At 42.0% G+C, this 20,935-nt stretch overlaps 1 protein-coding gene and 1 pseudogene across 1 annotated transcript; one reads left to right on the forward strand and one right to left on the reverse strand.

Annotated features, from left to right (window-relative positions):
• Positions 1–1,798: 1,798 nt before the first annotated feature.
• Positions 1,799–12,197, reverse strand: LOC129837125 (trypsin-2-like). Its single transcript, XM_055903041.1, has 5 exons — positions 12,053–12,197; positions 7,908–7,989; positions 7,320–7,471; positions 2,255–2,337; positions 1,799–1,810 (listed from the first exon to the last, which is right to left on the reverse strand). Exons 1-5 carry the CDS (start codon positions 12,195–12,197, stop codon positions 1,799–1,801), a joined length of 474 nt encoding a protein of 157 aa, XP_055759016.1.
• Positions 12,198–18,045: 5,848 nt separating this feature from the next.
• Positions 18,046–20,888, forward strand: LOC129837126 (trypsin-2-like; annotated as a pseudogene).
• The last annotated feature ends 47 nt before the right edge of the window (positions 20,889–20,935 follow it).

Raw genomic sequence — 20,935 nt, forward strand, 5'->3', positions numbered from 1 at the left:
CCACCCCCTACCTTGTCACAACACAACTGTTTGACTGAAACGCATTAAGAAGGAAAAAAATTCCACAAATAAACTTTTAACAAGGCACACATGTTAATTCAAATGCATTCCAGGTGACTAGCTCATGAAGCTGGTTGAGATAATGCCAAGAGCGTGCAAAGCTGTCATCAAGGCAAAGGGTGGCTACTTTGAAGAATCTCAAATATAAAATATGTATATTTTTTTGCTTACTACATGATTCCATATGTGTTATTTCATAGTTTTGATGTCTTCATTATTATTCTACAATGTAGAAAATAGTAAAAATTAAGAAAAACTCTGGAATGAGTAGGTGTGTCCAAACTTTTGACTGGTACTCTGTGTATATATATATTTTATTGTACTCTGATTGATCCCAAATGCATAGCCAAAATATTATTCTAGACAGAATTGTCCTGATAGCATAGCCCTTCGGGCCACCGTACTGGCTTCACTTCTGGGTCCCTTGTGGCTACGGGTCTGGGACCATTCTGAAAATCCATCAATATCTCACTCACTCTTAATCAGCAGTTTCTCACAGTAGAGGAGAGTGGGGTAAGTTGAGATTTTTTTTTCATTCAGCATCACTCCATCAAGGGAAATATTGTATTCTTTCTAATAAAGATATCTACATATATTTCAGGATTTTATAATCATTAAAAAGTGGTTTCGTACCCCCAGGTGTGGGGTAAGTTTAGCCGCAGGACAGGGTAAGTCAAGATGGCTACACATTTCTGGACTGAATTAAATATTACCAGTGCCGTTTTAAAAACAGAATTCAACACAATCAATTTCAATCATTTTAAGCATCTTTTAACTAACAAACACTTTGTTCTTTTTTTAATACTTTTAACATAGGCCAGGCCCTGTTGTTACCTCATATCCCAGCTATAATGCCTTGCAAGCGTCATGAAACCTCTAATATAATAAATACATTTGACTTGGTGAAAATCTGTTTTTTGGACCTAACTTGCTTATCACTTTTTCCATGTGGTTTCTTAATTCACAGACTCAATGAAATGAAGGCCTCTTTCTAAATATTTGGTCAAATGATTAATGTTGTGTATGGTTTCCTAGAGACATGGGTGGCTCAACTTACCCCACTCTCCCCTAGTGTATGGCTTTCATATGTCCTGAAGTGAATTACAACCTTATAATAGATATTTATAGCCAAGAACCTCTTATCCATTAATATGCAGGTATTGTCCTGTGATGGCCCAGGGCTAAGCCCTGAATGTTGGGGAACTCTGATGAAGCCTCTGATTGTCCCTCTCAATAATGGAGGTTACGGAATCTCTCATTGTGAATATTGAAGTATATTATTTAGCATCTGGACTCAGTCTGACTGATGCACATTCAAGGGATATTGAATCTATATCATGCAACCCATTATACAAACAGTATGTAAGATCCAACCATATTCATGTTGCACCACACAGTATTTCAGTAGCAACACAACTCTCACAGAGAGAATACTCTAAATGGGTAAGAAGGAAAAGCAATTATGCCACACTTTTAACATCCCTATACCAGCTATTGTGAGCAGCAACGCGTCAATACACAACTATAGAAACAAATCAATGTAATCAATAATGTTCCTTGTGGTATCTTGTTGTATTGATACAAAACAAATTGTTATGGTAGGGTACCATGACACAATGAATTTATCCCCTGCATATTTTAGTAAGAAAAGATCCATACTTAAACAATTTGCTGGTGATTACTAGTTTCTCTGGTGTTTACTAGTAATACTACTTGACATGAGAAGATAGAAATACCTTTACAAAGATTTCTATGGAGAGTGGAAGTACAAACACAACAGCAAAAAAGTATTTAGTGTTAAATGCTTTATTTGTCATGGGGAAAAAATGTGGATGTTGAACTGCACACGATGTTGTGGAGTTGTAGGACCGTGCTGGAGGACCGACGCTAGGATCAGACTTAGTATTTGTCCATGGTGCTGGTCAGCCAGTCGTTGAAGATGCACACCGGGAGGAAGAGAAGGAGAAGGGAGACATTAGTGGGCACAGGGCCAAGTCACTGTAGACCTGAGATAAAGTTGGTATTAGAGCTGGGGTGAAGTTGGTATTATTGAAGTTAGAAACATGTAGTTGTGACAGGGATGAGCCAGTGGTCTAATAAAGGAATGCTGTCACAAACCCATTAATAAAGTATTTATTTGAAACTACTTGATGCTTTATCCCACAAACTTAGCAGCAGAAGCCTATATTCTTACCTTGGCGTAGACACCAGGTTTACCAGGCTCGGCCCAGCCATAACCCCAGGACACGACACCCTGTAGCTCACTGTTGCACACCACTGGGCCACCGGATTCACCCCGAGAGAGACAATGAGAGATTTCAGGCACTGTATCTTGTTGCTATCGGCAGCTGTAAGGATGGATGAAAAATGAAAGAATGGATAGAAAGAAAGAAGAGGAAATTAAAGGCAGAACATGTCATTTATGGATCATTTACATTTTAACACGGGCAATGGCTACCTGAGCAGGTATATTTTTTTATTTTTTTTTATTTTATTTAACCTTTATTTAACCAGGTAGGCAAATTGAGAACACGTTCTCATTTACAATTGCGACCTGGCCAAGATAAAGCAAAGCAGTTCGACACATACAACAACACATAGTTACACATGGAGTAAAACAAACATATAGTCAATAATACAGTGAAAAAAAATAAGTCTATATACAATGTGAGCAAGTGAGGTGAGATAAGGGAGGTGAAGGCAAACAAATATATGTATAAATAAATAAAAATATAAAAAGGCCATGGAGGCGAAGTGAGTACAACACAGCAAGTAAAATAAAAACTAAAAAACACTGGAATGGTTGGTTTGCAGTGGAAGAAAGTGCAAAGTAGAGACAGAAATAATGGGGTGCAAAGGAGCAAAATAAATTAATAAATAATACAGTAGGTAAAGAGGTAGTTGTTTGGGCTAAATTGTAGATGGGTTATGTACAGGTGCAGTAATCTATGAGCTGCTCTGACAGCTGGTGCTTAAAGCTAGTGAGGGAGATAGGTGTTTCCAGTTTCAGAGATTTTTGTAGTTCGTTCCAGTCATTGGCAGCTGAGAACTGGAAGGAGAGGCGTCCAAAGGAAGAATTGGTTTTGGGGGTGACTAGAGAGATATACCTGCTGGAGCGCGTGCTACAGGTAGGTGCTGCTATGGTGACCAGCGAGCTGAGATAAGGGGGGACTTTACCTAGCAGGGTCTTGTAGATGACCTGGAACCAGTGGGTTTGGCGACGAGTATGAAGCGAGGGCCAGCCAACGAGAGTGTACAGGTCGCAGTGGTGGGTAGTATATGGGGCTTTGGTGACAAAACGGATGGCACTGTGATAGACTGCATCCAATTTATTGAGTAGGGTTTTGGAGGCTATTTTGTAAATGACATCACCGAAGTCGAGGATTGGTAGGATGGTCAGTTTTACAAGGATATGTTTGGCAGCATGAGTAAAGGATGCTTTGTTGCGGAATAGGAAGCCAATTCTAGATTTGACTTTGGATTGGAGATGTTTGATGTGGGTCTGGAAGGAGAGTTTACAGTCTAACCAGACACCTAGGTATTTATAGTTGTCCACATATTCTAAGTCAGAGCCGTCCAAAGTAGTGATGTTGGACAGGCGGGCAGGAGCAGGCAGCGATCGGTTGAAGAGCATGCATTTGGTTTTACTTGTATTTAAGAGCAGTTGGAGGCCACGGAAGGAGAGTTGTATGGCATTGAAGCTCGCCTGGAGGGTTGTTAACACAGTGTCAAAAGAAGGGCCAGAAGTATACAGAATAGTGTCGTCTGCGTAGAGGTGGATCAGAGAATCACCAGCAGCAAGAGCGACATCATTGATGTAAACAGAGAAGAGAGTCGGTCCAAGAATTGAACCCTGTGGCACCCCCATAGAGACTGCCAGAGGCCCGGACAACAGACCCTCCGATTTGACACACTGAACTCGATCAGAGAAGTAGTTGGTGAACCAGGCGAGGCAATCATTAGAGAAACCAAGGCTGTCGAGTCTGCCAATGAGGATGTGGTGATTGACAGAGTCAAAAGCCTTGGCCAGGTCAATGAATACGGCTGCACAGTATTGTTTCCTATCGATGGCGGTTACGATATCGTTTATGACCTTGAGCGTGGCTGAGGTGCACCCATGACCAGCTCTGAAACCAGATTGCATAGCGGAGAAGGTGTGGTGTGATTCGAAATGGTCGGTAATCTGTTTGTTGACTTGGCTTTCGAAGACCTTAGAAAGGCAGGGTAGGATAGATATAGGTCTGTAGCAGTTAGGGTCAAGGGTGTCCCCCCCTTTGAAGAGGGGGATAACCGCAGCTGCTTTCCAATCTTTGGGGATCTCAGACGACACGAAAGAGAGGTTGAAGAGGCTAGTAATAGGGGTGGCAACAATTTCAGCAGATAGTTTTAGAAAGAAAGGGTCCAGATTATCTAGCCCGGCTGATTTGTAAGGGTCCAGATTTTGCAGCTCATTAAGAACATCAGCTGACTGTATTTGGGAGAAAGAGAAATGGGGAAGGCTTGGGCGAGTAGCAGAGGGGAGGGCAGTGCTGTTGTCCGGGGTAGGGTTAGCCAGGTGGAAAGCATGGCCAGCCGTAGAAAAATGCTTATTGAAATTCTCAATTATAGTGGATTTGTCGGTGGTGACAGTGTTTCCTATCTTCAGAGCGGTTGGAAGCTGGGAGGAGGTGTTCTTATTCTCCATGGACTTTACGGTGTCCCAGAACTTTTTTGAATTTGTGTTGCAGGAAGCAAATTTCTGCTTGAAAAAGCTAGCCTTGGCTGTTCTAACTGCCTGTGTATATTGGTTTCTGGCTTCCCTGAAAAGTTGCATATCACGGGGGCTGTTCGATGCTAATGCAGAACGCCATAGGATGTTTTTCTGTTGGTTAAGGGCAGTCAGGTCAGGAGAGAACCAAGGGCTATATCTGTTCCTGGTTCTAAATTTCTTGAATGGGGCATGCTTATTCAAGATGGTGAGGAAGGCATTTTTAAAAAATGACCAGGCATCCTCTACTGACGGGATGAGATCAATATCCTTCCAGGATACCCCGGCCAGGTCGATTAGAAAGGCCTGCTCGCTGAAGTGTTTCAGGGAGCGTTTGACAGTGATGAGTGGAGGTCGTTTGACCGCTGACCCATTACGGATGCAGGCAATGAGGCAGTGATCGCTGAGATCTTGGTTGAAAACAGCAGAGGTGTATTTGGAGGGCAAGTTTGTTAGGATGATATCTATGAGGGTACCCGTGTTTACGGAATTGGGGTGGTACCTGGTAGGTTCATTGATAATTTGTGTGAGATTGAGGGCATCAAGCTTAGATTGTAGGGTGGCTGGGGTGTTGAGCATGTTCAAATTTAGGTCGCCTAGCAGCACGAGCTCTGAAGATAGATGGGGGGGCAATCAGTTCGCATATAGTGTCCAGAGCACAGCTGGGGGCAGAGGGTGGTCTATAGCAGGCGGCAACGGTGAGAGACTTGTTTTTAGAGAGGTGGATTTTTAAAAGTAGAAGTTCAAATTGTTTGGGAACAGACCTGGATAGTATAACAGAACTCTGCAGGCAGTCTTTGCAGTAGATTGCAACACCGCCCCCTTTGGCCGTTCTATCTTGTCTGAAAATCTTGTAATTGGGGATGAAAATGTCTGAATTTTTGGTGGTCTTTCTAAGCCAGGATTCAGACACGGCTAAAACATCCGGGTTGGTAGAGTGTGCTAAAGCAGTGAACAAAACAAACTTAGGGAGGAGGCTTCTAATGTTAACATGCATGAAGCCAAGGCTATTACGGTTACAGAAGTCATCAAAAGAGAGCGCCTGGGGAATAGGAGTGGAGCCAGGTACTGCAGGGCCTGGATTCACCTCTACATCACCAGAGGAACAGAGGAGGAGTAGGATAAGGGTACGGCTAAAAGCTATGAGAATTGGTCGCCTAGAGCTACTAGAGCAGAGAGTAAAAGGAAGTTTCTGGGGGCGATAAAATAGTTTAAAGGAATAATGTACAGACAAAGGTATGGTAGGATGTGAATACAGTGGAGGTAAACCTAGGTATTGAGTGATGATGAGAGAGATATTGTCTCTAGAAACATCATTGAAACCAGGTGATGTCATCGCATATGTGGGTGGTGGAACTGAGAGGTTGGATATGGTATAGAGAGCAGGGCTAGAATCTCTACAGTGAAATAAGCCAATAAACACTAACCAGAACAGCAATGGACAAGGCATATTTACATTAAGGAGAGGCATGCTTAATCGAGTGATCAATAAGGGTCCAGTGAGTAGAGGTTGGTTGGGGTCGTGGCGATCCAGACAGCTGGCCGGGTATATGGCTATCGGTAGCAGCATAGGATGGAGGTCTGTTTGTAGATACCTCGTGCGTTTCCGTCGGTAGGTTAGTGGGGTTCCGTGTAGTGGGGTTTTGTTCAGATAGCAGCCGATAAGACAGCTAACAATTAGCGGGCCTCAGATGAGCGTTCAGGTAACGTCGGGACGGAGGTGCCGGTTGGATAAATCCCTCGGGCAGATAACGTCGGCAGTCAGTCGCGGCAGTCAGTCGTGAAGGCCCGGTGGGGTTCCGTATCTGCAGCAGCAACAAAAGAAACGGGTCCGGATGGTGATGGAACTCCTCAGCTGGCTAGCTCCAGCATGATTTGAGTTTGCTCCGGGGTCGACGTAAGCCAATAGTCACACGGTTTGCAGCTAGCTAGCTGCGAAATCAAGGTGCAAGTGTCCAGAGCCTGCGGCTGGAATCCGGGGAAACTGAGAGAAAAAAGTCCCGGAATGCTCCGGTCCGAGTCGCGTTGCACAAAAGTGCCGGTAGATTATCGAGCTAAAGGAATAGCTGATGACCACAAAACGTGGGCAGCTGAAACACCAACGCTAGCCAGCAAACCGGCTAATTTCGGGGCAGCTACAGATTAGCTTCTGGCTAGCTATCGGAGTAGCTTCTGGTTAGCTTTCAGGCTAGCTTCTGAATTAGCCCCTGGCTAGCTTCCACGATGGATTTTCAGATTGAGGTAAATAATACTTTTTGTAATTGGTGAAGCGGGTTGCAGGAAAGCTTTTGCAGGAAAGCTGTTGTAGTTGAGTTCTTGGATAATAAAATAAATAAAAGATATGCGAAGAAAAGGTGTAAATAAATATATATACAGGACACGACACGACAATACGGAAAAAGACGTCTGAACTGCTAAGCCACCTTGGAATCTATATAACATAACATAACCCCAAAATACCCCAAAATAACCCCAAAATACATTAACATGGTGCCTTTATTGCTGTACTCACTGGAGCTCATGGTGTTTCCCCATCCAGAGACGGTACACATGGTGCCAGCGGGGACACAGCTGCTGGGCAGAGCAACAGGCTGCACGTAGGTGTTGAGGGTGGCGGGTTCGCTCAGCTTGATCAGCATGATGTCATGGTTGATGTTGTAGGAGCTGTAGTTGGGGTGGGGGATGACACGGGAAGAAGAGATGAACTACTCGTTACCCTCAGTCCTGACAATGTTGTGCTTAGCCAGATGCACCTCCACACAGCTTAGGGTGAAAGAGAACGAGGGAAAGGAAAGTCTTTCATGACTTGATGGTGTTCTGTGCTGAGCCTTGGGGTGCAGGTGAAGTGAACTGCATGATATAATCTGGATGATAGGATGTTGTTAAGCCATGACAGACATGTAAATAACCTTGTACAAGCCTTGACGAGGCAGCTTGATGTACCAGTACACATATTGAATGTATTCATTAAATGGAAGTCTTATCTATATGCACATAGGATACTTCAGGTACAGGTATGTAGTTTAATCATGCCATGTAGCAGTGAGCAGCAAACACAACCCAGTTCTCATTGACCAGGGAACCACCACAGAAGTGGTACCCAGAGTTCAGAGACACCTGGTGGGGCTGGGAGTAGGCCTTGCACTCATACCCTTCGACGATCTGGTCCTCCTCCGTGGCAACTGGAAACAGAGAGAACTCTCACAGTTAGCATTGACACATTGCCTCACCTTTCGAGATTATGAAAATCATGATCGTGACATTATAATGTAAAACTAGATCATGATATTTGTTTGACGTCTCTAAAGGACTGTAGATATTTTTGACAAGCAACAGGAAAGGTTATCCGGCCTGTTATCTGGACCTCTGACAGTCTCTATGGGGGTGCCACAGGGTTCAATTCTCGGGCCGACTCTCTTCTCTGTATACATCAATGATGTCGCTCTTGCTGCTGGTGATTCTCTGATCCACCTCTACGCAGACGACACCATTCTGTATACTTCTGGCCCTTCTTTGGACACTGTGTTAACTAACCTCCAGACGAGCTTCAATGCCATACAACACTCCTTCCGTGGCCTCCAACTGCTCTTAAATGCAAGTAAAACTAAATGCATGCTCTTCAACCGTTCCCTGCCCGCACCCGCCCGCCTGACTAGCATCACTACTCTGGACGGTTCTGACTTAGAACATGTGGACAATTACAAATACCTAGGTGTCTGGTTAGACTGTAAACTCTCCTTTCAGACTCATATTAAGCATCTCCAATCCAAAATTAAATCTAGAATCAGCTTCCTATTTCGCAACAAAGCATCCTTCACTCATGCTGTCAAACATGCCCTCGTAAAACTGACCATCCTACCAATCCTCGACTTCGGCGACATCATCTACAAAATAGCCTCCAACACTCTACTCAACAAATTGGATGCAGTCTATCACAGTGCCATCCGTTTTGTCACCAGAGCCCCATATACTACCCACCACTGCAACTTGTACGCTCTCGTTGACTGGCCCTCGCTTCATACTCGTCGCCAAACCCACTGGTTCCAGGTCATCTACAAGTCTTTGCTTGGTAAAGCCCCGCCTTATCTCAGCTCACTGGTCACCATAGCAGCACCCACCCGTAGCACACACTCCAGCAGGTATATCTCATTGGTCACCCCCAAAGCCAATTCCTCCTTTGGCCGCCTTTCCTTCCAGTTCTCTGCTGCCAATGACTGGAACGAACTGCAGAAATCACTAAAGCTGGAGACTCATATCTCCCACACTAGCTTTAACCTCACTAGGGTACGTGAGACGCTAGCGTCCCACCTGGCCAACATCCAGTGAAATTGCAGAGCGCCAAATTCAAAAACAGAAATACTCATGATAAAAATTCATAAAACATACAAGTGTTATACATCGGCTTAAATATTAACTTCTTGTTAATCCAACCGCTGTGTCAGATTTCGAAAAGGCTTTACGGCGAAAGCATACTATGCGATTATCTGAGAACAGCGCCCAGCAGACAAATCATTACAAACAGTTACCAGCCAAGTAGAGGAGATACAAAAGTCAGAAATAGCGAATAAAATTAATCACTTACCTTTGATGATCTTCATATGGTTGCACTCACAAGACTCCCATTTACTCAATAAATGTTTGTTTTGTTCGATAAAGTCCCTCTTTATATCCAAAAACCTCTGTTCTGTTGGCGCGTTTTGTTCAGTAATCCACAGGCTCAAAGGCAGTTACACAGGCAGACGACAAATCCGAAAAGTATCAGTAAAGTTTGTAGAAACATGTCAAACAATGTTTATAATCAATCCTCAAGTTGTTTTTAGTCATAACTTCTTTGGGATAGGGGGCAGCATTTTCACTTTTGGATGAATAGCGTGCCCAGAGTAAACTGCCTCCTACTCAGTCCCAGATGCTAATATATGCATATTATTAATAGTATTGGATAGAAAACACTCTGAAGTTTCTAAAACTGTTTGAATGATGTCTGTGAGTATAACAGAACTCATATGGCAGGCAAAAACCTGAGAAAAAATCCAAACAGGAAGTGGGAAATCTGAGGTTTGTAGTTTTTGAACTCAGCCCCTATCGAATATACAGTGGGATATGGGTTATTTTGCACTTCCTAAGGCTTCCACTAGATGTCAGCCGTCTTTAGAACGTTGTTTCAGGCTTCTACCGTGAAGGGGGGCTGGATGAGAGCTGTTTGACTAAGGGGTCTGGCAGCAGCCTCGTTCTCAGTCATGCGCATTTCACATGAGAGGTAGCTCTCGTTCCATAGCTTTTCTACAGACAATGCAATTCTCCAGTTGGAACATTATTGAACATTTATGATAAAAACATCCTAAAGATTGATTCTATACTTAGTTTGACAAGTTTCTATGACCTGTAATATAACTTTTTGAACTTTCGTCCGACTGGACCTGAACGCGCGTTTGGATTTGTTTACCAAACGCCCTACCAAAAGAAGCTATTTGGACATAATTGATGGACTTTATGGAACAAATCAAACATTTGTTGTCGAACTGGGATTCCTCGGAGTGCATTCTGATGAAGATCATCAAAGGTAAGTGAATATTTATAATGCTATTTCTAACTAATGTTGACGGCGCAACATGGCGGATATTTATTTTGGCTGTTTTGGGCCCTACTCAGATTATGCTTTTTCAGTAAAGTTTTTTTGAAATCTGACACCGCGGTTGCATTAAGGAGAAGTTTATCTATATTTCCATGTATAACACATGTATTTTCATCAACATTTATAATGAGCATTTCTGTGAATTCATGTGGCTATCTGCACAATCACTGCATGTTTTGGAACTACTGAACGTAACACGCCAATGTAAAATTAGATTTTTTGGATATAAATACGAACTTTACAGAACAAAACATACATGTATTGTGTAACACGAAGTCCTATGAGTGTCATCTGATGAAGATCATCAAAGGTTAGTGATTCATTTTATCTCTATTTCTGCTTTTTGTGACTCCTCTCTTTGGTGGGAAAAATGGCAGGGTTTTTCTGTGACTTGGTGGTGACCTAACATAATCGTTTGTGGAGCTTTCGCTGTAAAGCATTTTTGAAATCAGACACTGTGGCTGGATTAACGAGAATTTTATCTTTAAAATGGTGCCTAATACTTGTATGTTTGAGAAATTTGATTTGTGAGATTTCTGTTGATTTGTATTTGGTGCCCTGCAATTTCATTGGCTGTTGGCGAGGGGTTCCGCTACCAGTCCTAGACAGGATAATCAATAATATTTCAACAGGACAAAAGCTTCGTCAATATAAAAGGAAAACAAGAAAGGCTCTCGGTCGTGCGCATGACAAACCTCTGGGACACTGCAGTGTCCACTCATTCAGAGTGGTCTTACTCTCTAATTTTTCAGAATACAAGCCTGAAACAATTTCTAAAGACTGTTGACATCTATTGGAAGCCATAGGAAGTGCAATTTGAGTCCTAAGTCATTGGAATCTGTATATGCAGTCTATGGAAAACTACAAACATAAAACAATCCCACTTTCTGGATTGATTTTTCTCAGGTTTTCGCCTGCCGTATCAGTTCTGTTATACTCACAGATATTATTTTAACAGTTTTGGAAACGTTAGAGTGTTTTCTATCCAAATCTACCTTATATGCATATCCTAGCTTCTGGGCCTGAGTAACAGGCAGTTTACTTTGGGCACGGTTTTCATCCGGATGTCAAAATACTGCCCCCTACCCTAGTGAAGTTAAGCACCAGCTGTCAGAGCAGCTCACAGATCACTGCACCTGTACGTAGCCCATCTGTAAATAGCCAATCCAACTGCCTCAACCCCATACTGTATTTATTTATTTATCTTGCTCCTTTGCACCCCAGTATCTCTAATTGCACATTCATCTTCTGCACATCTATCACTCCAGTGTTTAATTGGTATATTGTAATTACTTTGCCACCATGGCCTATTTATTGCCTTTACCTCCCTTATCTTACCTCATTTGCACACACTGTATATTGACTTTTTCTACTGTATGTTTGTTTATTCCATGTGTAACTCTGTGTTGTTGTATGCGTCAAACTGCTTTGCTTTATCTTGGCCAGGTCACAGTTGTACGTGAGAACTTGTTCTCAACTAGCCTACCTGGTTAAATAAAGGTGAAGTAAATAAAATAAATAATATTAGGTTAACTTTCCTAGATGTTGACAGAACAAAATACGCTAGACAGGGGTGTGCACAATATATTGGAAGTAGTTCACATGATACTTACAACTTGTAGCAGTGAGCAGCAGACACCACCATGTGCTGGAGATCAGGGAGCCACCACCGAAGTGGTACCCAGAGTTCAGAGACACCTGGTGGACCTGGGAGTAGGCCTTGCACTCATATCCTTCGACGATCGTGTCGTCCTCCATAGCGACTGGAAATCGGGAGCAGGCACATTCTAGCTATATTTCCTCACCTTTTGAGATTATTAAAAAAAAGCACAGCACTATGATAAAAGTGGAATAAAAGTTCTTAATAACGTTAAATAAACACATTTGTGATGTTAGTGTCATAACACAGTCCTCTATGACAATTTTTACACTGCTCCAATGAGCAGAGCAACGACCAGAGAAATCATGGTTGCTGTGTGATCCTGTCGATGAAAAGGGTTAATCTGCACCCCTGGTTTATGTACCGCCCAGTTTCATGGACTGTTTGATTTTTCAAGAGAAAGCTAATCAGATTTAAAACCTGTTTGGGCTGCAAGCCCGAAATCGGAACGACAATGACAACAGCTGCAGGGCGCGAAATTCAAAATCTATTTTTTAAAAATATTTAACTTTTACACATTAACAAGTCCAATACAGCATTTGAAAGATAAACATCTTGTCAATCCAGCCAACATGTCCGATTTTTTAAATGTTTTACAGAGAAAACACCACATATATTTATGTTAGCTCACCACCAAATACAAAAGTGGACAGACACGTATGGATATGATTATGATGTATGAATTATGATTCAAGTAGCATGCACAAGCCAACCGAAATAAACTAAAACCAACCTAAAGAGCCCAGAAAAAACTACCTCAGATGACAGTCATATAACATGTTACACAATAAATCTACGTTTTGTTCATAAAAAGTGCATATTTTAGCTATAAATCAGTTTTACATTGATGCTACCATAAATGCTAACACATAGCTAGAGTCTGAATCCAGACGGGAGTAGCCAGAGAAAATACATACACCAACGTCGGCTACTAATTACACCTCATAAAACATTTCAGAAAAACATATGGTGGATAGCTAATGAAAGACAGATATCGTGTGAATAAAGCCAACATTTCCGATTTTTGAAGTGTTTTACAGCGAAAACACAATATATCGTTATATTAGCTAACAACATAAGCTAGCATAAGTCAGCACTAGCATTGGTCAAGCGCTAGCCTAGCACAGTTAGCCCAGTTAGCACAGCACAGCTCAACAGATATATGAAAAAGCATCCCAAATTGGGTCTTATCTTTGTTGATATTCCATCAGAATGTTGTAACGGGGTCCAATGTCCAGTAGAGTCTTTAGTTGGGTTCCAGAACGAATTATTTCCCTCTTTGGTTAGCAAGCACAATAGCATTGCGGCGCTACTCAGCGTTTCTTCAAAAAATTCTTCCGTCGTATCACATCTAAAGTCCAGAATAAATTGCAATAATATAATTAAAGTATATTGAAAAAACATACTTTAGGATGATTTTGTGACATGTATCAAATAATATCGTAGTCAGAGATCATATTCACCGTTATCTACCTTCTTCCAGAAGCCGAGACCAAATTCTGCTTCGCGCCCGGAATTTTTTTTTAACTGCGCAGGTCTCACAAGAAGGTGTGTTATTCAGTCCATGGACGAGATATTCGACTCCTTTCAATTCTCACTTCCGCATTACAGCCTGACGAAGGCGTGTGACGTGTTTCTATGGTCCCAAGTCAAATGGCCTTTTATAGAGAAGGTCTTAAAGAGACACATCGCATTTTGGAAATCTCAATTCGGCTGGGAAAATGGCTGTAAAAATATTTCTGTTCGACTTAGAGAAACAATTCAAACCTTTTTAGAAACTATAGACTGTTATCTATCCAACAGTAGTAAATATATGCATATTGGAAAATAAAAAGTTTCTTAGGAGGCCGTTTGAAAATGTGCACACATTTTCCAGTTTTTTCAATATTCAGCTTGCAGCCCAAACAGGTTAAAAGGTTCTCTGGACAGCAAATAATACAGCAGGTAGCATCAAGCTGTAAAATGTCGGAAAGTTGTGCATCATCACCACTCACTGGTGATGGTTAAGATACGGGAAGGGCCAACTCAACTGATCCGACCTCTGTATCCAAGGCCAACGTCTATGTGAATGAGACTCAAACCTGTCAAATCACCTTGCAAAATGTAGCCCTACCTTTTCATTAAGTATTGGTCAACGTTGTTTTATTAGTCCCAGTACAGTGTTTATTGATTGAGTTAATTCCAGATTTAGGACTGGATTCAATCCGTATTGTGGAAGTATCATTCAAGGTCAGGGTTAATATGTGAAGGTAATTTCCGATTGAGCTGACATATGCAGCGGTTACTGTGAATGCAGTCTCCGCGAACAGGGGAAAATGCCTTTAAATTTCAATCGAGTTATGACGCGGATCTTCTGCGAACATCTGCGATACGGATTAAATCCATATAAATAAAATGTCCATAGAGGGAGCAGCGGCGGTGGGGGTGGCAGTCTGTTAGTTTTAGCTATGATGGTTGGTGCCGTTTACGTTGAGGGAGGACAATCCTTTTTTTTATGAGCATGGCCTTATTTCTATTGCAGCATATTGGATGTCTGTCATTCATATTCCATTCAACCAGTTCAATGTAACAGCGATAGGTTTAGGCTACTACATGATACTCATATTTTCCCTACACTCATCATGAGGTTGCTACAATCTAGCCTATAAATGAAAGTATACATTGTAGGTGCATAGGTTGAGAGAAATTTGAGTAATCAAGGTGACAGACATCGACACATTCAATACAGCCTTGCCTGCATCTTGCAGGGCTGCGGACATAAAGTTAGGGTTAGGGTTGAGCCAGAATGTGGACATGAAGCTAGGGTTAGGGTTAGAGTTATGGGTACGGGTTGAGCAGGGGTGTAGACTTTAATCTAGTGTCAACCACAGGAGGTCGGCGGCACCTTAATTGGGTAGAACAGGCTTGTGGTAATGGCTGGAGCGCTATTAGTGGAATAGTATCAAATACATGTGTTTGATGCCGTTCCATCTGCGCCGTTCCAGCAATTATTATGAGCTGTCCTCATCTCAGCAGCCTCCACTACTGTCAAAGTACAACTGTTTATTTGAATCTTGTGTTAATACCTAATATAATAAATTACACTACCCAAGTGTGTGCTTACTTTAACTGCGTACAGTATAACTTATGTAATGAACAGTATGTAATGAACTCATGGCACTATGGTATACAGTCTATTTTTTCAACAGCCTTGAATGACTTTTCAACAAAACCCCTTAAACCCAGTTTACTTGTTTACAAAGCTAAAATTGGCCTTGTGAGCAGCAAACCTGTGTTTGTCAACTTCTCCAAGAGAATACCAGCGTGTGAAACATACAGCTGTGTTGCAGCCATGTTGAGGTCAGATACAGTCTGAACATGCAGAGAATACTGTCCATCTCAAACCGGCAGTTGTAGTGTACTGTACATGTATCACTGTGTCCTGTAAGAAATTCAATCAAACCAGATGGTAAGAACCTGCACAAAAAGGAAAACGTATATTTAGCTTTATGCTGCCTTTAGGGTTAACTTCATACCAATCCTTGATGCAAACTGCTGTGCCATAATGCTAAGGAGCTGATCGTGGACTACAGGAAAAGGCGTGCCGAACAGGCTCCCATTAACATCGACGGGGCTGTAGTGGAGCGGGTCGATAGTTTCAAGTTCCTTGGTGTCCACATCACCAACAAACTATCAGGGTCCAAACATACCAAGACAGTCGTGAAGAGGGGACGACAAAACCTTTTACCCCTCAGGAGACTGAAAAGATTTGGCATGGGCCCCCAGATCCTCAAAAGGTTCTACAGCTGCACCATCGAGAGCATCCTGACCATAAGGCTACAGGAGGTAGTTCATACGGCCCTGTTCATTGCTATGGCCAAGCTTCCTGCCATCCAGGACCAATATAATAAGCGGTGTCAGAGGAAAGACCATAAAATTGTCAGAGACTCCAGTCACCCAAGTTATAGACTGTTTTCTATGCTACCGCACGGCAAGCGGAGCAGCAAGTCTAGAACCAAAAGGCTACTCAACTGGTTAGACCCAAGCCATTAGACTGCTGAATAATTCATAAAAATGAATTGTACACTCTTGTACACTGCTGCTACTCGCTGTTTGTTTGTTAACAATGCATAGTCACTTCGCCCCCACCTACATGTACAGATTACCTCAACTAGCCTGTACCCCTGCACACTGACTCGGTACTGGTGCCCCCTGTATATAGCCTCGTTATTGTTAAAACCTCTACAGAGTACCTAACCCGGATCCGGGAGCACCCCCCACACCCCCCACACTGATTAGCATCGCTAGCATAGCGTCACAATTAAATAGTAGCATCTAAATATCATTAAATCACAAGTCCAAGACACCCAATGAAAGACACAGATCTTGTGAATAAAACCACCATTTCAGATTTTTTAAATGTTTTACAGGGAAGACACAATATGTAAATCTATTAGCTAAACACGTTAGCAAAATGACACCATTTTCTTACTCCAACAGTTTCTTACTCCATCAGGTGCTATCACCAATTCGGCTAAACTAAGATATTGATAGCCACTAACCAACAAACAAATTCTTAAGATGACAGTCTGATAACATATTTATGGTATAGCATAGTTTTTTTTTTTTAAATGTGCATTTTTCAGGTATAAATCACAGTTCTACATTGCAGCTGCAATCTGATATAGTGCTGATGCAGCTAGAACAATTACAGAGACCAACGTTATATAACTAATTACTTGTCTTAAAACATTTCAGAAAAAATACACAGCGTACAGACATTGAAAGCCCAACATCTGGTGAATCCAAACAATATTTCAGACTTTTTAAATGTTTTATAGCGAAAACAAAATGTAGCGCTAAATTAGCATAACCAGGCCAGCCAGAACCAGCTGGACGCGCGCGACCAGTTCACATGCACGACAGATATATGAAATAACATCGTAAATTGGGTCTTACTATTGCTGGTCTTTCATCAGAATGTTGATCAAGGTGTCCTTAGTCCTGATGAGTCGTTCAATCCATTCACAATGGCAACTTCCCCTCTTCATTTAGCCTGGGTACTGGTCGACTGGCACGGCCCCTGTCCAAAGTTAAAAAACTCAAAGAACGGAACACGGCAAAACTCCCGAAAAAATTCTAATAATCTGATTAAACTATATTGAAAAAACATACATTACGGTGATATGGTCACATGTATCAAACAAACTTCGACACGGAGATAGTTTTCATCCGTAACGTCAGCATAACAAAAGTCAATGGCTTCTCTAAAACGCGCATCTCAGGAAACCGGAAGTTGTCGGTCACGCTAAAGAAATAGGTCTTATTTCACGTCAGTACAAGATAAACAAAAAATTTCTCCTCTGACGTCTTCCAGACACCCAGAGGAAGAAGAAGGAAGTGTGTTTCGGGTCATAGGTCGCGTGACCATATATAGGCAGAGCTTTGAAGCGAGCATACACATCTTGCAATCTTCTTCTGGCTCAGGGAAAGTGCTGTGAAATGACCTGTGTTTGACTCAGAGACAAAATTGGAACGGTTTTAGAAACCATAGCTTGTTTTCTATCCAATGGTATATGGTTATATGCATATAGTAACAGCAATAATTGAATAAGAGGCAGTTTTATCTGTAGAGGCAATTATGCTAATGTGAAAACAGCACCCCCTGTATTCTCAAGAAGTTAATCTTATTGTTACTTTTCATTATTACTTTTATTTTAGCCTACTTGGTAAATATTTTCTTCTTGAACTGCACTGTTGGTTAAGGGCTTGTAAGTAAGCATTTCACAGTAAAGTCTACATTTGTTGTATGTGGCAAAAGGTGACCTTGGCAGGGCAAATTTTGCCTCTGATTGGCTTTCTCTTGACCAATCAAGCAGTTCCATTAAACGGGGCGGCACACCCAATTCTGTATATAAACTAGGGGTGCAGATTAACCCCTTTCATCGACAGGATCATACAGCAACCATGATTTTTCTGGTCTTCGTTCTGCTCATTGGAGCCTCTTGTGAGTATAGTAATGATCATAGAAAAAGAACAGGACTGTGTAATGACACTAACATCACACATTTGTTTCTTTGACGTTATTAAGAAATACGTTCTTGTTGTTTTATCACAGTTCTTTGCTTTTCCATCTCAAAAGGTGAGGTAATATAGCTAAGAATGTGCCTGCTCTCTGTTTACAGTCGCCACGGAGGACGACAAGATCGTCGGAGGGTATGAGTGCAAGGCCTACTCCCAGCCCCACCAGGTGTCTCTGAACTCTGGGTACCACTTCTGTGGTGGCTCCCTGGTCAATGAGAACTGGGTTGTGTCTGCTGCTCACTGCTACCAGTCGTAAGTACACTCCCAAGTGAACTACTAGCAACATATTGAGTCAATAACACCTTGCAACAATTTGTTAAAATTTACTTTAGAAAAACTAAAGGACACAGGTGAACTCCACATTCACATGAACTGTGAAAGTAAGAAACGTAAAAATGGAACTCTCTCTCTTAGCCGTGTGGAGGTGCGTCTGGGCGAGCACAACATTCAGGTGACTGAGGGTAGCGAGCAGTTCATCTCTTCTTCCCGCATAGTCCGTCACCCCAACTACATCTCCTACAACATCAACCATGACATCATGCTTATCAAGCTGAAGAAAGCCCGCCACCCTCAACACCTACGTGCAGCCTGTTGCTCTGCCCAGCAGCTGTGCCCCCGCTGGCACAATGTGTACCGTCTCTGGATGGGGAAACACCATGAGCTCCAGTGAGTACAGAGTCTGGGTCAAAGGTTACATGTGCCGGTTGGTCATCTTCATGGTGACTGAAAAGGCATAGAAAATATACAATTAGGAACACAATGTCATTATATCTAACCAACACTCTCTTCCTTCTTCTCCCTCCATCCCTCCATTCCTCTCTCTCTCGCTCTCTCTCTCCCACTCCTTACAGCTGCTGACAGCAACAGCCTGGACATCCCCATCCTATCCTACAGTGACTGAACATCCCCATCCTGTCCTACAGCGACTGTAACAACTCCTACCCTGACATGATCACAGATGTCATGTTCTGTGCTGGATACTTGGGAGGCAAGGACTCTTGCCAGGTACTTACCACACTGACCTCAGTTCAGTGGTACCACAAATATGACTTTAAATAGACTTGTTCTATTGATTAGAAATGTATAATGAAATAACCAATTCATATCACTTGTCTCTCTCTTGCTCTCTCTCTCTCTCTTTATCTCTCTCTCTCAGGGTGACTCCGGTGGCCCAGTGGTGTGCAATGGTGAGCTTCAGGGTGTTGTGTCTTGGGGTTATGGCTGTGCCGAGCCCGGTAACCCTGGTGTCTATGCCAAGGTATGACAGAAAAACTATTTTCCTGTTGTGTTTGCGGAAAACATCAAGATATATACATCCCTTGGTTTCCTGAAGGAAAAAGACATTGAGTCTATAAAACATAGATTGATGGTTCTTATGTTGCCTCCCATTGAGTGTGTCCAGTAATGTCTCCCATTTTCTTCTCTTCCTCCAGCTGGGCTTCTTCAACGACTGGCTGACCAGTACCATGGCCACATACTAAGTCTGATCCTATCTTTGTTCCTTCTATATGGTCCCACAACTCTACAACAACCTGTTCTGTTCAACATCCACATTTTAAACTGGAGATTAAGTACTAATGACAAAGATACATTTTTTTAAACATCATTTCAGTTTAATGAATCTTTTTTCAAAGGTTATATACATTTTCTTTTGTTATATTTCAGTCTTCTGTGATGTACAGTGCCTTGCAAAAGTATTCATCCCCTTGGCGTTTTTCCTATTTTGTTACATTACAACCTGTAATTTAAATTGATTTTTATTTGGATTTCATGTAATGGACATACACAAAATAGTCCATATTGGTAAAATTAAACTTGTTAAAAAAAGAAAAGTGGTTCGTGCATAAGTATTCACCCCCTTCGCTATGAAGTCCCTAAATAAGATCTGGGACAACCAATTACCTTCAGAAGTCACATAATTAGTTAAATAAAGTCCACCTGTGTGCAATCTAAGTGGCACATGATCTGTCACATGATCTCAGTATATATACACCTGTTCTGAAAGGTCCCAGAGTCTGCATCACCACTAAGCAGGGGCACCACCAAGCAAGCGGGACCATGAAGACCAATGAGCTCTCCAAACAGGTCAGGGACAAACTTGTGGAGAAGTACAGATCAGGGTTAAGTTAAAAAAATATATCTGAAACTTTGAACATCCCACGGAGCACCATTAAATTAATTATAAAAAAATGGAACGAATACGACACCACAACAAACCTGTTATATCTGTTATACTTACCGCACCCCTGTATTGAACAAAAAACTGGTTAGGGTTGAGTTATGATATGGACATGATGTTATTGTTAAGGGTTGACTCATGATATGGACATGATGCTAGGTTTAGGGTTGAGGTTAGGGTTGAGCTGGGATGTGGATACGAAGCTAGGTTCAGGGTTAGGGTTGAGGGTTAGGGTTTGGGTTGAGCCGGGATGTGGACAACAGCTAAGGTTTGGTTTAGATTTGAGGCTAGGGTTAAGGTTCAGGTTGAGCTGGGATGTTGACATGAAATTAGGGTTAGGATTTAGGGTTATGATTGAGGGTTAGGGTTAGGTTGAGGGTTTGGGTTTGGGTTGATTAGGGATTTGGTAGAGAAGCTAGGGTTAGGGTTGAGGATTATGGGTAAGGTTAGGGTTGAGCCTGGGTGTAGACTTTAATCTACTGTCAAAGTACAACTGTTTATTTGAATCTTGTGTTAATATCTAATATAATAAATTACACTACGCAAGTGTGTGCTTACTTTGTTTTACTGCATATTAACTGCATACAGTATAAT

The sequence above is a fragment of the Salvelinus fontinalis genome, chromosome 38 (assembly GCF_029448725.1).
Source record: "Salvelinus fontinalis isolate EN_2023a chromosome 38, ASM2944872v1, whole genome shotgun sequence".
Lineage (NCBI taxonomy): Eukaryota > Metazoa > Chordata > Actinopteri > Salmoniformes > Salmonidae > Salvelinus > Salvelinus fontinalis.